This window comes from Cricetulus griseus, chromosome 2, assembly GCF_003668045.3.
Source record: "Cricetulus griseus strain 17A/GY chromosome 2, alternate assembly CriGri-PICRH-1.0, whole genome shotgun sequence".
Taxonomy (NCBI): domain Eukaryota; kingdom Metazoa; phylum Chordata; class Mammalia; order Rodentia; family Cricetidae; genus Cricetulus; species Cricetulus griseus.
This window is the reverse complement of record NC_048595.1, coordinates 180934947-180949199: the sequence shown is the minus strand read 5'-3', so window position 1 is coordinate 180949199 and position 14253 is coordinate 180934947. Positions and strand designations below refer to the sequence as shown.

Genomic DNA, 14253 nt, shown 5'->3' with positions numbered 1-14253 from the left:
CATTTTCAAAGCTCAAAATGGAAAAGCAGTCCTTCTTGTACTTAGTGTGGTTTAGTACATGGGTGGTTACTTATTAGAGGGAATATTAAATAAAAAGAAAGCAAAGTTTGCAGATGGAGGAAGGTTTACCAGATCCAAATGGAAACACCATCACTAATATGAGTAGAAGCAAAAACTTAAGTTTCTGTTGGGCATGGCGGTGCAAGCCTGCCAAAAAGACAGTAAGAAACCCAAACCAAAGCAAAACAAACAAAGACAAAACAGCCATAACTTTAGAATTAATATCTGGACTCTTCTAATAGGAAACTCGAAATTGAATGAAATTTGGATGAAACTTAACTTAGGAAGAATATATTCAAAGTGAGTCCCCTGTACAGTGGGAGGTAAGAGTTCCATACATTTCATAAACCCTGCAAAATCAGTTCCTGAAACCCATTTCTCTAAACAGGGTCCCGAAAATCCAGAACCTGCTGTTTTTTATGCACTTATTTTTTATTATAGGTTGGAAATAAAACCTTGCTTCACAGAGAACGCAGTTAAACCATTTAACCAATCCATTAGCATCACACTTAGGAGGTTCCTATAAAATCAAACACAGATTATGGCATTGAAGCCATTTTAGTGATCAAATTTAGCATGGTAATTACTCTTAATACTACACAAAAAGGAAGCCACGCACTGGCTTCTCACCTTGTTGCAGTAAATGCAGATGAGAGATGAAGTCTGAGGTAAGCAGCAACAAAAACTCTAATTTCTCATGGTTTGTTTCAACACTCGCTTCAACTTTTTTTTTTTTTTATTAAAAAGTTACCATCTGAATGAAAGGATTATGATGTTTTCATACACGGACACCATTGTTCTGATAACCCCCATTATCTCTTCTTGTTTCTCCCTCTCGCCTCTGACCACCTCCCCAAAAGTGTTCAACTTTCATGCCATACATAATTTCTTTGAAGCTTTTTATTTTAAAAGTTTTAAAAATCAATATTTAAGACAGCACACAAAGTAATTGGTTTCATTATTGCATTTTTTACACTCCTATAAAAAAAGTCTACAATCTGTTAGAAAACATGATATTTGTATTCCTGAGGCTGTTTTAATTTGCTTAATGTGATGACATCCAGTTCTGCCCATTTTCCTTTGATGCAACTGAGTTTCCTGGATGGAAAAAAAAAAAAACTCTCGTGTGTGTGTGTGTGTGTGTGTGTGTGTGTGTGTGTGTGTGTGTGTGTGTGTGTGTGTGTTTTAGTTTCTAAGGAGAGAAATATCATGACTCTTAGATTTTTAAGTTCCCCTTCCTTCTATAATGGGAGCTCTGGTGCAGTTTTCTGTGAAGGGGTGTTTTAACACAGGGGAAGCCCATGCCACAACTCTGATCACAAATATGCAGACGTTACTGAAGAGAGAAGAGAGAGAGAGATAAGGGTGGCTGTCCCCGAGACTCCGCTCACCTTTGCATGTCTTTCCATCCTCCTGCAGGACGTACCCCCGGGGACAGGAGCACTGGTAACTGCCCTCTGTGTTCTTGCAGATGAAGTTGCACGGTTTTGGAGACTGTGAACATTCATCGAGGTCTAAGCAGAGGTAACACGAACATGAGAACATGAGCACCCTGGTTACAAGAGACGGCCAGTCCCTCGCCTCCCTCCACATTCTCACTCATCCTTCTTGCTTCTCTGCAATTTACAGTGGGATCCAACTGAGAGTAAAGTAGCAGACTAGCTTATTGTGAAGATCAACGTGCAGATCTTGGCCAGCTCTTGTAATGTCTAGGCAACTATTGGGGCTCAATTTTTTTTTTCAGATTAGTTAGACTGGATTAGACATTAGGAGCCACACAGCCTCTGCAGGCTTCATCAGTGCGCTCTGCCACCTTGGGCCTTCCGACACTCCCACTTCTTCATTGTCTCTCCAGTGTGGCCTTAGTTTGAGCTACTGGCTCCCTATTGGACCCTCTCATGGATGCCCTCTGAGCACTCTCGTGACCTGTCAGGCACTCATCACTTTTCCCTTTTTATTTTTATCCATTTTTGGTCCCAGGGTGGTGTTACGTTGTGGCCTTTCTATGCTCTGTTGTCCATTTACAGAATCTTGCTGTTAAGCCATAATGAGCGGTCCTCACTGGGATAAGACACCACTTTACTGCCAGGCCTGTGATTGACAGCAGGCAATCTCTAGTTCCTCTACAGAGCTCACTGGATGGATGCAGCATAGCTCTTGATTGCCAACCTACTCCTGGCTACTCCCCATCTGCTATTTCTACTGCATGAATCAAATGCGTATGAAGGGTCAGTTGGTTTTTCTTAATGTTTTATGCCAGGTACTTTTTACTAAGATAGGTAATTTAAGAGGATATTTCAGAAGCTGAGTAAATACAAAGAAACTAAGAAATGTTTGAAAGAGAAAAAAAAAGGTTATTCTCCAGCCTTCCATTTGCCACAACATGGTATGGATCATGGATGAGATGATAAAAAATTAAAGAAGATTGTGTTGTAAAACAGTCAAAAGATACTGTAGTGATGAGACTGCTTTGGAAAGGAGAGATTTTAGATGATTCCTAGTTGCTTCATTTCATGAAAAATTGTAGAAATACATTCTGTTTCACACACAAACACTCTGGATTCACAAAAAGTCTGGTTTTCACCAATTAAATGCACATTCATAAATTTTAAATTAAAATAGAAAATGTTGAAAGTACATTTTCCAATTTTTATGTTTCCCTCAATGCACAGAATTTGAGATGAACTGGACACTGTACCCCACAGAATTGATTGAAAGCTGTCATTCAGAACAGCATCAGGGATGGGTCTGGCATCCTTCAGTGAAAGCTGCATAGACAAGCACTCCACCAACTGCACGTGGCCTGTAGGAAGCAGGAGTTGCCAAACCGTGTGTGTACAACCTTATCTTACCTACACAAGCTGTCCCGCTGATGTCGGTAGTGTAGCCAACCTTGCAGAAGCAGCGGAAGGAGCCCATGGTGTTGACACACTGGCCATTAGTGCAGAGGCTGGGCATGACCTTACACTCGTCAATATCTGTAGAGTAAGAAATAAAGAAAAAGGAATAGAAGTTAATGCCTGCAGAGTGGAGACGACTAGAAATGATGACAAATGAGGGGACTGACATGAGGTGGCAGTGAACACCCACAGAAGTTCTGGAGCCCCCTTTCATTGCTCAGGGAATGGCAGTGTGGGAGAGGAACAAAAGCAACTGAAGAGGCAGGAAGAGATGAACAACAGGGGGGACTATGCTGCGAGGCCCATGCTGGACTATTCGTTTTGCATTCTAAGTAGGAGTTAATATATATGTATTATATATACATACATACATATATATATATGTGTGTGTGTGTGTGTGTGTGTGTGTGTGTGTGTGTGTGTGTGTGTGTATTTCAGAAAGCTACCAATTTGAAGCCTGACTCTCCTGAAATATGGGATAATTTATATAGATTTGGGCCTCCAGTTCCCACCTGCCTTAGACAAAAGGAAGGCTTCTGTTGGCAGCCAGACCGACAGAAATGGGAAAGAGTAATCCTATCACAATTCTATCTAAAAAACTAGTGCTTTTATGTGTGTTCTATACAGGAATCACAAGGATACTCTTGTGTAATGCTTTATAAAGCACATGTGTACAGGTACGTGTGCACTTGTGTACAGGTGTGTGTGGAGGCCAGAGGAACTTCCCAAGTAGGTCTGACTGGCCGGCAAATGAACCTTTGGTGCCTCCCTGCCTTCATCTCCCTACCACTCTTGGCCTTTTAAAATATAGGTCTTGGGAATCTAATTCATATCTTCATGCTTGCAAGGCAAGCACATCACCCACCCAAGCTTTCTGCCCTATCCCCTCAGGCCCTGTGTCACAACATTTAAGAGATATATTTCTACATCAAACCCATGGAAGACTTTATTATTCTCACTTAACAGATAAGGAAACAGAATCACAAAACTATGGTAACAGTGAATAATGTCCCCCAGAAAATGGCACATACCCAAAGGTCATGGGGGCTGGTAACCTCCAAACTACCTTTGCCTTGCTGAAAGAAACGTTTCTCACTGAGTGTAGGTAGAGATTCATTCTATTTTCTGGATACTTCCACACTAGCAATTTTCATCACTAGGACTACTTTTTCACATTTCTTTTAAACCAATTTGGATGTATAAAATTCACTGGTCTGATATGATGCCTGAAGTTCCTCAGCACATTACCTCTTCCATCAGTGGTGTATCCTGGGCCATGAGGACATGTCTTTCTGTACTGGGCAGTTCCAGGAAGTGGGCACAGCTCACACTGGTGGCCCCAGCCTCGCCCACCATCACAGCAGCATTCTGACTTTGTGACGAGATTGCGGCTACTGGAGGCCATCTGACACATTGTCTGCAATACCTCTGCAAAGCACAGACCCTGCCGGTTGTCTGGAACGGACACAGGAAAGACAGGAGACAAGGTCAAGGAGCCGTCAACTTGGTTTTCAGGGGACAATCATGCTCTCCTTTTCAGAAACAACCTTCAACCTTGAAATTATTCTTCTTAATGTGAGCAGTTCACACTTAATGATTATAAAGTTTTGTTGACATTAACTTTACACCCCTATGGTGTTTATACTACAAACAGATGATTAAACTTGACTAAAGTTATACAATATTTACTCTTCTCAATCCAGTGAAAGTGATGACTAAATGATAAGGAGCCCTATTCCCACAGAAACCCAAAGGAAGAAACACCACATATATTTACTTCCTTTTAGATAAAGTAATGGCAGGTAAGAATTGAAAAATAAATTCATAACTATGTTATGACCTTGGTGCTTATTTCATTATTTCCTGGTGTTTTCTACATTGAAAGGGCCAACAGAATAGACAGTATATTACTATAAGTATAGGAGTATCTTCTTCAGTATGGCTTAATAAGCCAAGTGTGCTAGTGAAATTGTAATATGGACAGAAAACAGTATTCTTTGTAGGGTATCTTTGCTATTTTTCAAAGACTTATTACCATTGAAGGTCTAGATTGGAAACAACATGAAATCTTGAGTATAAAAATCTTCCTACAATTGGAAGTAGCATGTTGATACACCTCTGATGTTTGGCTCCATCAGGCTACCGGATCCGACCACATCCTACTTTTGCACCTGCTGTCATTAACTGCGATGGCTAGAGTAGTGCATACATGTCAGCATTGGTTGAGTGTGATACAGTGCCCACAAAGAGTCTATTTTCCACTAGAAAAATATATTGTAATCTTTTTTTCTGAACCATAATACAAACGTCTACTGCACTTTTGAAATGTGGCATTTGCTTTGCATTAATATTAGCGGTGCTTACTTCACACTGCAAATATTTTCTTTTGGAATTAAGTCATTTCCTCATGCAAGTCCTTATTTGGGTCACATTTTCCACAGAGCTTAATGAATCTAAATTTTGGAAAGAACATTTCAGGTTGTTATTTACATTACGTGTGCATGCATGGCCTAGGCATATAAATATATCATTTTAATAGACATATACCTGTGTCAGGAGGCATCAGAGTACTATGCTTACGAGGTTCAACAGACAAGGATACATGAGTGGAGCTGTTCTCTGATGACATCATAAACATGCTTTGCTTACCAAGAATAATATTCATATATTCACTTACCAAGGCATTCAGTGCCTGAGGAACTTGACTGAAATCCTTCGTTGCACTCACATCTATAGCTTCCAATGATGTTAACACAGCGTCCATTTTCACAGATGCCTGGCTTGGTCCTGCATTCATTTTCATCTTCATAGAAAAAAAATCATATGAGTAATGAGCAGCTTGTAAAACTCAAGGTTTCCTAACTATCTCCCAGTGGTTACATCATCTTTAAAATTTTTTGACAAAATACCAGTAAGATGGAATCAATATAGTCACATGACTGTGGCTCCCAGTGTACCTCATCCATCCAGGGGGTTCCTTTTTAAAAGCTTCCTTTTTTGACCCTACCCCAGTAGAAGAGGAATGGTGTTCTCACAGAATGGCAATGGAAGGGAGAGCTCTTCCCTAAGACACCCCACCAGGAGAGGAAGAATTCTGTGGAAGAGGGACTAAAGTTTGGTGGTAGAGAGATGGTCTGTTGAGATGGTGGTAACCAGGGATTAAAGCTTTTTGAATGAAATCACAGGGTCAACTGTGACCTCTGAGGGCAGTTTAAGGGATGGAGAACTTAGGGAACAGTGCTCTTTGGCTTGGTGACAAGTTTACACCAACAATCAAAACAAAAGAAAGCAAAAACCCAAACTTATATAAATTCCCAAATATCCTTAACTGGATTTGGATGACATTTTGTAAATTGTATTTGGTCATTTCCCAAAGGTGTTTTCAACACAAGGGAGCTTGTGACAACTTCATCTTTTTGATAAATTGCTCCCTTTCTTTCATACATTTTAATTTTTCAGTCTTTAGTTTTCTGACATCTTTCTCCTGTTTCCTTTTTATTAACATTTGCCTTGCATATCTTCCCCATCTCTTCGTTTGCAAACCATCATCTCACCCTTTGATTTAGGTATGTTTCTTACAAAAAGCATTTAGCTGAATTTAAAAAGAACTGTAAAAATGCCTCCATCTTTCATCTAGCGATTGAAACCATTTAGACTTGTGATTTCCTTCATACCTGCCGTTTCATATGTTTCAAATTACTTCACATTTACTATGCTGGTGCCCCATTCTCTTAACATCTATCAAATCCATCTAATTTTTTACGCTTTCCTTATGTCTCCAACTCAAGTTTGGAAATTACCATGTTTTTTCCACTCTTGTAGCAGCAGCCTTTAAATGATTTCAGATTATTCCTTAAATGAATTTTCTACCAGAGTCAAGCAGAACTTTTTATCTTTACCCTGTGCATGCTAGGTAAGCATTCTATCACTGGGCTATTGTCTCTTAAATTGCCCAGACTGGCTTAACCTGATTCTGTCGTGTAGGATGGATTTGAACTTGTCATCCTCTTGCCTCAGCCTCCTCAGTTTCTGCCCCAGTAGTGGGATCTGTTCAAAAGTTTCTAACCAGTACCTTGCATTTTTGTGTGACCGCTGTGTTACTACACATATGCAATGGCTGTCTCCTGGATTAGATTATGTAGTTTGATAACTAGTTCAGAGAGGGCAAGGGAATATAAAATAAATTCCAAAACAGACTTTTGACAATGGCTTATTTTGATTGTTTTTATACTCCATTGAGTTAAAAATTTTAGTTCAAGATTATTTCCCTTTGAGCATTGTGAAAACAGTGGGCTATTTTCCATTGCTCAGCATTTTTGTTCAATTATAGGGAATCTAGTTCCCTCATCCCAAGTGTTGAGTATTTTCATTTTGTTTTTAAGTGTCCTAAAACTCACAATGATGTGACTTTATGTAGCTATTCAGTTTTAGGGAAAACACTTTACTATGGAAATTTAAAAGTACTCACTAAAACGATGAGGTAAATTATGAATGTTGAGTTTTCTATCTCTTGTTTCTAGATTCTGAGGGCTCAGGTCTGCCATCCTAGATATGATCCTTCCTCTCAGGCTATAATTCTCTCTCTCTCTCTCTCTCTCTCTCTCTATATATATATATATATATATATATATATATATATATAGTATGTATTTACACACACACACACACACACACACACACACACACACAAAGGGTTTTATGAGTCAGGGTTTCTCTGTGTAGCCCTGGCTGTCCTAGAACTTGCTCTGTAGACCAGACTGGCCTCGAACTCAGATATCTGGCTGCTTCTACCGATCCCCCTGCTCCCCAGTATTGGGATTAAAGGCATGTGCTACCACCACCCAGCTTAACATATTTATGTTGAGTTATAATTTAACAATAGGGATTGATTTCTCCAATAGTGTGTTTGCTGGATATAATGCCTAACCTAAGCCCTGTTACTTGAATGACAAGTTGATGTGCCTCGAGTTCTACCACTGTTAGTTCAATTTACTGCCACTGGCAATGAGAATTAAAGGGGGTGGGGAAGCTGAGTTCCCCACTACTGCTAAAATCTGTAGCTTTCATTGGATGTGTCTTAGCGTGGCACTTCCTTACCCAGAACATCTTGATTCCCAGAAATTTCCTTGGTCAATTTCTGCACAGAATGATCACCAACTATTGCCATTTCCATGCCCACTGCTCTCCCCGTGCCCACCCCCTCTCTTCCTGCTCTGTGTCTCATCCACAGAAGTACTACCAAGAGGAGAATGATGCCCCAGAGAGTTCTCAGTTTATTCATGAGTCTGGGCACCATGGAATTTGGACTTCTGTGGACCACCCCACTACAGTCCCTAGTATGTCTATGCAGCCACAGTACTGAGAAGAGGATGCAACTATTCCTCTGGGCACTGCCCTCACTTTCAGCCTTTTCCCCTCTTCCACAAGATGAGGACTTTTTGTTGTCTCCCTTGGACTTCCAAGATCTCACAGTTTCTCCTTAGGAAATCACACCCTGCCTGGTACACACTCCCTAGTAACTTCTACCTTAAAAACCAAAACCAGAACAGAACACTTCTCAGCCACACATGATGACTCCAGTGACTGCCACATCTCCTCATCCTCTATTAAGGACAAAACTTGAAAGAAGGATTTATAATTGCCCACCCCACTTCCTCACCTCTGATTCTTTGCTTCACTCACCTGCTCTGTCTCTCTTGAGTGACGCTTCCTAAAAGGCCACTAAATACAACTGTCACTGCTCTTCCACTCCTCAACACCTTGCAAAACAACTCCCCTCTTAACCTACTCAATCAATGGCGGGTTCCCCACATTCCCCAGACAGCACACCATCCCACAGGTCTCCTTTCTTGCTGGCTACTGTTTCCATTTCCCATGCGTTTTTAGCTGACCTAAAAAGTGGAGTTCCCAGAAGCTCAGTTGCTGCCTCTCCTCGTCTCTAAGATCCCCTTCCTGGTGTCCATGTCCTTTCCATGATCATTTAAACAATGTTTATGCCAGTAATTTATACCTCTGCCTCATGAATGTTTGTATGTGTAATAATACCACATACATAGAATACCACTTCCATAGAAGTTTACGGTAACATTATCCAATCAACTTACTGGAGTAAAAAGTTGTCTCATCTTTTATACTTCTCTCCCATCACCTACCCTGTCATGCATCGATCAACAATCCTGGATGCTGATTAGTTTATTTTTTTTTATTCTAAATCTGTATACACAACCGTGGCCCCATCCTGGATGATTTTTAAATAGCTGCCTAAATGACATCACTACTTCTGCTTCTTCCCCCTTAAAATGCACCACTTACAAGGCAGCCAGAGTTCTCTAAGACTGTCAATTAGAGGATAACAATGCTAGCAGTTAATTGAAATTTTACTATCTGCTCAGCTCTGTCCTAAATTAGCCGTGACAACAGCCCCATGAGGTAAGTGTCCTCATGATTACAATTTGTTTTAGCACAAGGAATCTGAGACACACTTAATCCAAGTTCCCTAGACCAGCCAAAGACTTGTAACTAGGTTCTTCACGTTCACGGCCTTACAAATAAAGTACTTTGCCTTCAGGCTTTCGCCACAAAACCAGACTCTCCATTGCGACTGCAATGCTTTGGCCTCCCTTTGCGCTATACTCTGGCACAGACTCCAGCAACAATGGCTTTCGTTGCTGCCACAGGATCTACACTGATACTGACATTTCTTGAATTTCCATTCCATGTCACAGCTACCAGGTCACTCCATTAAACTCTCAAGTGCTCTCTACAGTGTCTCCTACCCAATCACAAAACCTTATTTTCCTTAAAGGGCTTATTACCATTGTATGACATTACCATGTTCTTTTGTTTCTTATTTGTTCAAACCTCTTTTTTCCAAGCCAGGAAGGAAGTGAGGGATTTGTCCTCAGACAAAACCAGTTTACTCTGCCCTGCCAGCATCACAAACATGATGAATGTTTCATAAATATAATTAAACTAATGGACGACTCTTGTGTAAAGGGTTTCCATGAGGCAGTGTACTCTTTTTGATGGGGATTTCAATCTTTTTCTTAAGAATTTCTCCAAAATACTCAAATATACTCTGGTATTTTTTTTTTGCTTAGTTTTCTCTTCCTTCCTTACTTTCTTCCTCCATCCCTCCTCCCTCCCTCTCTCTCTCTCTCTCTTTCTTTTTTTTTGAGACAGTGTTTCCCTGTGTCCTGGAACTTGCTCTGTAGACCAGGCTGGCCTTGAACTCATAGGGGCCTCTGACTCCTGAGTGCTGGGATTAAAGGCGTATACCATCATGCTTAGCTAGTTTTCCTTTTTAAAAAGGATTTTTATTTATAAACATATTGCAGATACCTGCGTTTCACTTGATCATTTTATTGATCCATAATATACACATTTCTAATTGAGTTTTCTGTCATTTCTATTTCATGAATGCATACACACACACACACACACACACACACACACACATCTTTACATGTGTGTATATGTGCATGTGTGTGTGTGTGTGTGTGTGTGTGTGTGTGTGTGTGTGTGTGTGTGTGTGTGTGTGTGCCTGTACGTGCAGGTGCACACGGAGAACGGAGGTCACCACCGTTACCTTCCTCTTTTGTGCTCCACTTTAGCTTTTGAGACAGGGTCTGTCACTAACCCTGGTTCTCACTGTCTTGGCTAGTCTGGCTAGTCAGCAAGTCCCAAGAACTCCACTTCCACCTTTCCAGTGCTGGGATTACAGGTGTCCACTGCAGAGCCCAGATTTTATGTGGGTTGGACTGAGGTCTTCATGTTTGCAGAGTAAGCACTTCATCTTTACTTTTCTCTTTCTTGTTGTCTTGACTTTATTTCTTATCTTCCTCCTATCTTCTACTCTGTACACATGATGTGTACATTTGTGTAAATTGGTCCGTTTTGAATAGTTTTCTGCAGTTTAATTTTATTTGTTGAAAAAGTAGCTTCGCAGTTCACTAGGGGAAAGCAGGCATGATCTATGGTTTCAGTTCACATATTTCTTTATGAACATCTTCAGTGAGTCTGTCACCACTCTTTCTGTCCTTAAGGGGATTGTTGCAGTTCTAGTCACAAAGTGCAGAAAGTCTTGGACTCTTTAGTGACTTCTTTGTCCCTCTACCTTTGGCGGTGCCTCTGGAAATCTCCACATCTCGACCAGTCTCTCCACATCTAGACCAGCCTGTCGATAATTAAACAGCATGGTGCCAGCCTGTCTTTTACAGACTGCAGAGTGGATAGGGCCTCCACAAAAAATACTCCCACGTTTTTCTAATCTTCTAATCAAACCTGCCCCTGATCTTCTAATCAGACTTTTGAAAACTGAGATAGTTGGCTAAAGTCTGAAAGAGAACATGTCACCAAACTCCTGGGTTGTGTTTGAAACTTTCACTGTTTAAAGACACCCTTCCAAGTCTGTTGTGACAGGGCCTTTGTTAAAATTGAGACAGCGCAGTACTCATCTCTCCTACGACAACGTTTCTAAAATCTTCAAGGTTGAGGAGGACATATCTTTATTCCATCATCTTTAAAATAAACTATCTTCTCCTAAATTCCAATCTCAGATGCTTATGCATCCATTTTTAATCAAATTTAATGATCTTAGTATATTTTTTCTATTTATCAGATTTTGGTATTTGTGATTTCTTGAAGAAATAATTGATTATAGTATATTGCAGGATCAAGTTTCCACCTCTGGCTAATTTTACAGTTTTCTTTTGGGGGTTTTCCTATAACATCCTTACCTTGCCATGTTTTATATTTTTATTACAATATAAATATTTTTTCTGAGACATTTTCTTGGACTCTGGGTCATTTGTGTACATTTTTCATCTTAAAAGTGACTTTATTTTCCATCTTGAGTTTTGCAAACACATTTTAAAATGATATTTTGCTGTTTGTATGGGATTTCTAATTGTGAAATCATGCTACCAGCATCAAATGAACTTTTCCACAGCATTTTCCTGGCAGTCCAAAAAGGTTTTGCATACAGTTCCACTACCAGCATGCTATAATGAAATGCTTAAGGACCTACTTCTTGCTAGATAGCCCAGGCTGGTTTTGAACACGTGGTCCCAAGTGCTGATGCCACAAGCTTGAGTTGCTATGCCAGGCCTTGGGGGTTTACATCTTTTATTGTGTGTTTTAATAATAAAAAGTACAGATACAAAATGCTGCCTATCAGCAAGATCATAAAATATTAGGCTAGAGGATATGCCTTCCTTCCCACCCCTCCACCATCATACGCCATAAAGAAAATGAGGGAGTAAGAATTAAGCCCTCTTTGGAGTTATCCAGCTCATTCGCAATAGTTCTAATGAGAAGCTTTATCCTGATGTTTACCCCTGTCCCCCAGGAAGCAGACAGATGAATGTGCTGGCATTATAACAACAGTCTGCTAGTTACAAACAATGGAAAATTTCCATGTGAATAAATAAAGCAAAACGTATTTCTGAGTACTTTAGCCAGATAAAATTAGACTAACTACTTAGGCTCCGGTTTAAAACAAGGAAAAAGTGTCTCAAGCGAGGTAATCAGGGCGGTTATTTCCTCCTTCCCACACGTTAGAATTTTGCCCTGTGCTGGATTTGTGGGAACATTATGTTTGACTTAGGAGCCTGGGTTAATCCCCTGAATTGACAGGTCCTGGATGACTAGTGATTCTAAAACAACACGGGGTAACTACACTCCTAATGTAGGACTTCAGAACAAAACAAACAAACAAAAAACCCCAACTTCCATTAAATGAAGTTTGTGAGGTTACAAGACACGGCGCTGTAGTATGGATACTGGACGTGCCCCGAAGGCTGAGATGCTAAAGGTCAGCCACCATGTGGTACTGGTGGGAGGTGGGGGGACCTTGAGGAGGTGAGGCATCACAGAGAGGTGCCAGGGTCACTGCAGACTTGTCCCCGGCTTCATTTCTTTGGCCTTTTGTGGCTTGGATAGTACTTTCCCTCTTGTGACATGCTGCCTGGACATAAATTCAGAGCATGGGACCACGGTTCATGGACTACAACACCTATAGCTACGAACCAGAACAACTTTTTCTCTCTAGACATCTCAAATACTTTGTTACAATGACGGAAAGAGGGCTAAATGAATAGGACTCCACGCAGAATTTAGTATGATGCTACCTTTTAAAGATTTATGTTGTACATTCGATTTAGGAATTCACTCTTGACAAAGGTAAAAATTTTCAGATAAAGATCAAGTCACTCTAGATACATAACCTTTAACTTAAATATAGTTTTTGTGGTTAATTCCTTCTGTGAATTGCATTTTCTCTTTTTAAAAGCAACCCTACAAATTCACTTGCTTGTATTACCTCCAGAAAGCATACTACTTTTGATTTCCTATAAAATTACATGTTATTTTATATTGCTTCACTCTGTGTGTTTATGGTTATGTCTGTATTACTGTGTACATACTCATTTTAACAACTATGTATTTTCTAGCATCAATAGACCACACTATATTTATCTATGTATCCATATGCATATTTTGGTGGTTTCATTCATTCATTTTTTTGTTAGTACAAGTAACACAATGCTATATGTCCTATATTTCTTTCCCTGTGGTAGCTTCATTTTTTTTTTAAGTGAACTTTACTGAGGTATAATTTGCATACCATAAAATTTGTAAGTGTACAATTCAATGGTTTTTGGTCAATTATGGGCTTGGGGCTCCCATAACTGCCACCACAATGTAGTCTTCTAACATTTCCATGCCCTAAAGGCATGCCTGGTGTCCATTTGTAGCCGCTCTCTGTTCTAACTTTGAGTAGCAAGCAACTGTGAGTAGATCCATTTTTAAGAAATCTTATTCTCTATTTTGGTATTCTTTTCACAGAAACAGGAAATTATTAATAATTCCTGATTCTCTAAAAAGTACCTCCATTGCCCTAGGTAGTGGATGCTGGTTTGGGAGAAACAGGTTCTCAGTTAAGCAGTCCCTGTTCTTAAGGAGGAGAAAGTTCTTCCAGTAGGGCTGCAGTGGCTCAGGTGGCAGACAGCACTTTAGGAATAAAGGGCACAGATAATGACTGTGGCACTCTCAACATGCTTGCAGGAGGCAAGACTGGCACTCGTTGTGAAGTCATAGCTCTACCCCACCCCCTTAAACATAAATGTCCCGAGACAAACACGTTGAATGATGGAGGAATAGGTAATAATGCTGTCAGACTGCTGCTTAGCGGCTCCCCTCGCTCGTGGGTGAATGCAAAGGTGAGACCATTAACCTCAAAGCTTTCATTTTTACATAAGTAGAGGTTATTTCCTGGACTTTCTTTCCTACACTT

The 14253-nt window shown here is 40.2% G+C and overlaps 1 protein-coding gene across 2 annotated transcripts in view; it reads right to left on the bottom strand.

Moving 5' to 3' along the window:
- Fbn2 (fibrillin 2) overlaps positions 1-14253 on the bottom strand; it is a 204779-nt gene that overhangs the window by 11068 nt on the left and 179458 nt on the right. For both annotated transcript variants that reach the window (XM_027400938.2, XM_035439034.1), the window contains exons 56-59: positions 5638-5763; positions 4209-4415; positions 2913-3038; positions 1452-1574 (exon numbers count right to left, since the gene is read on the bottom strand). In XM_027400938.2, coding sequence (XP_027256739.1) covers positions 1452-1574; positions 2913-3038; positions 4209-4415; positions 5638-5763 — 582 coding nt within the window. The remainder of the gene's footprint in view (positions 1-1451; positions 1575-2912; positions 3039-4208; positions 4416-5637; positions 5764-14253) is intronic.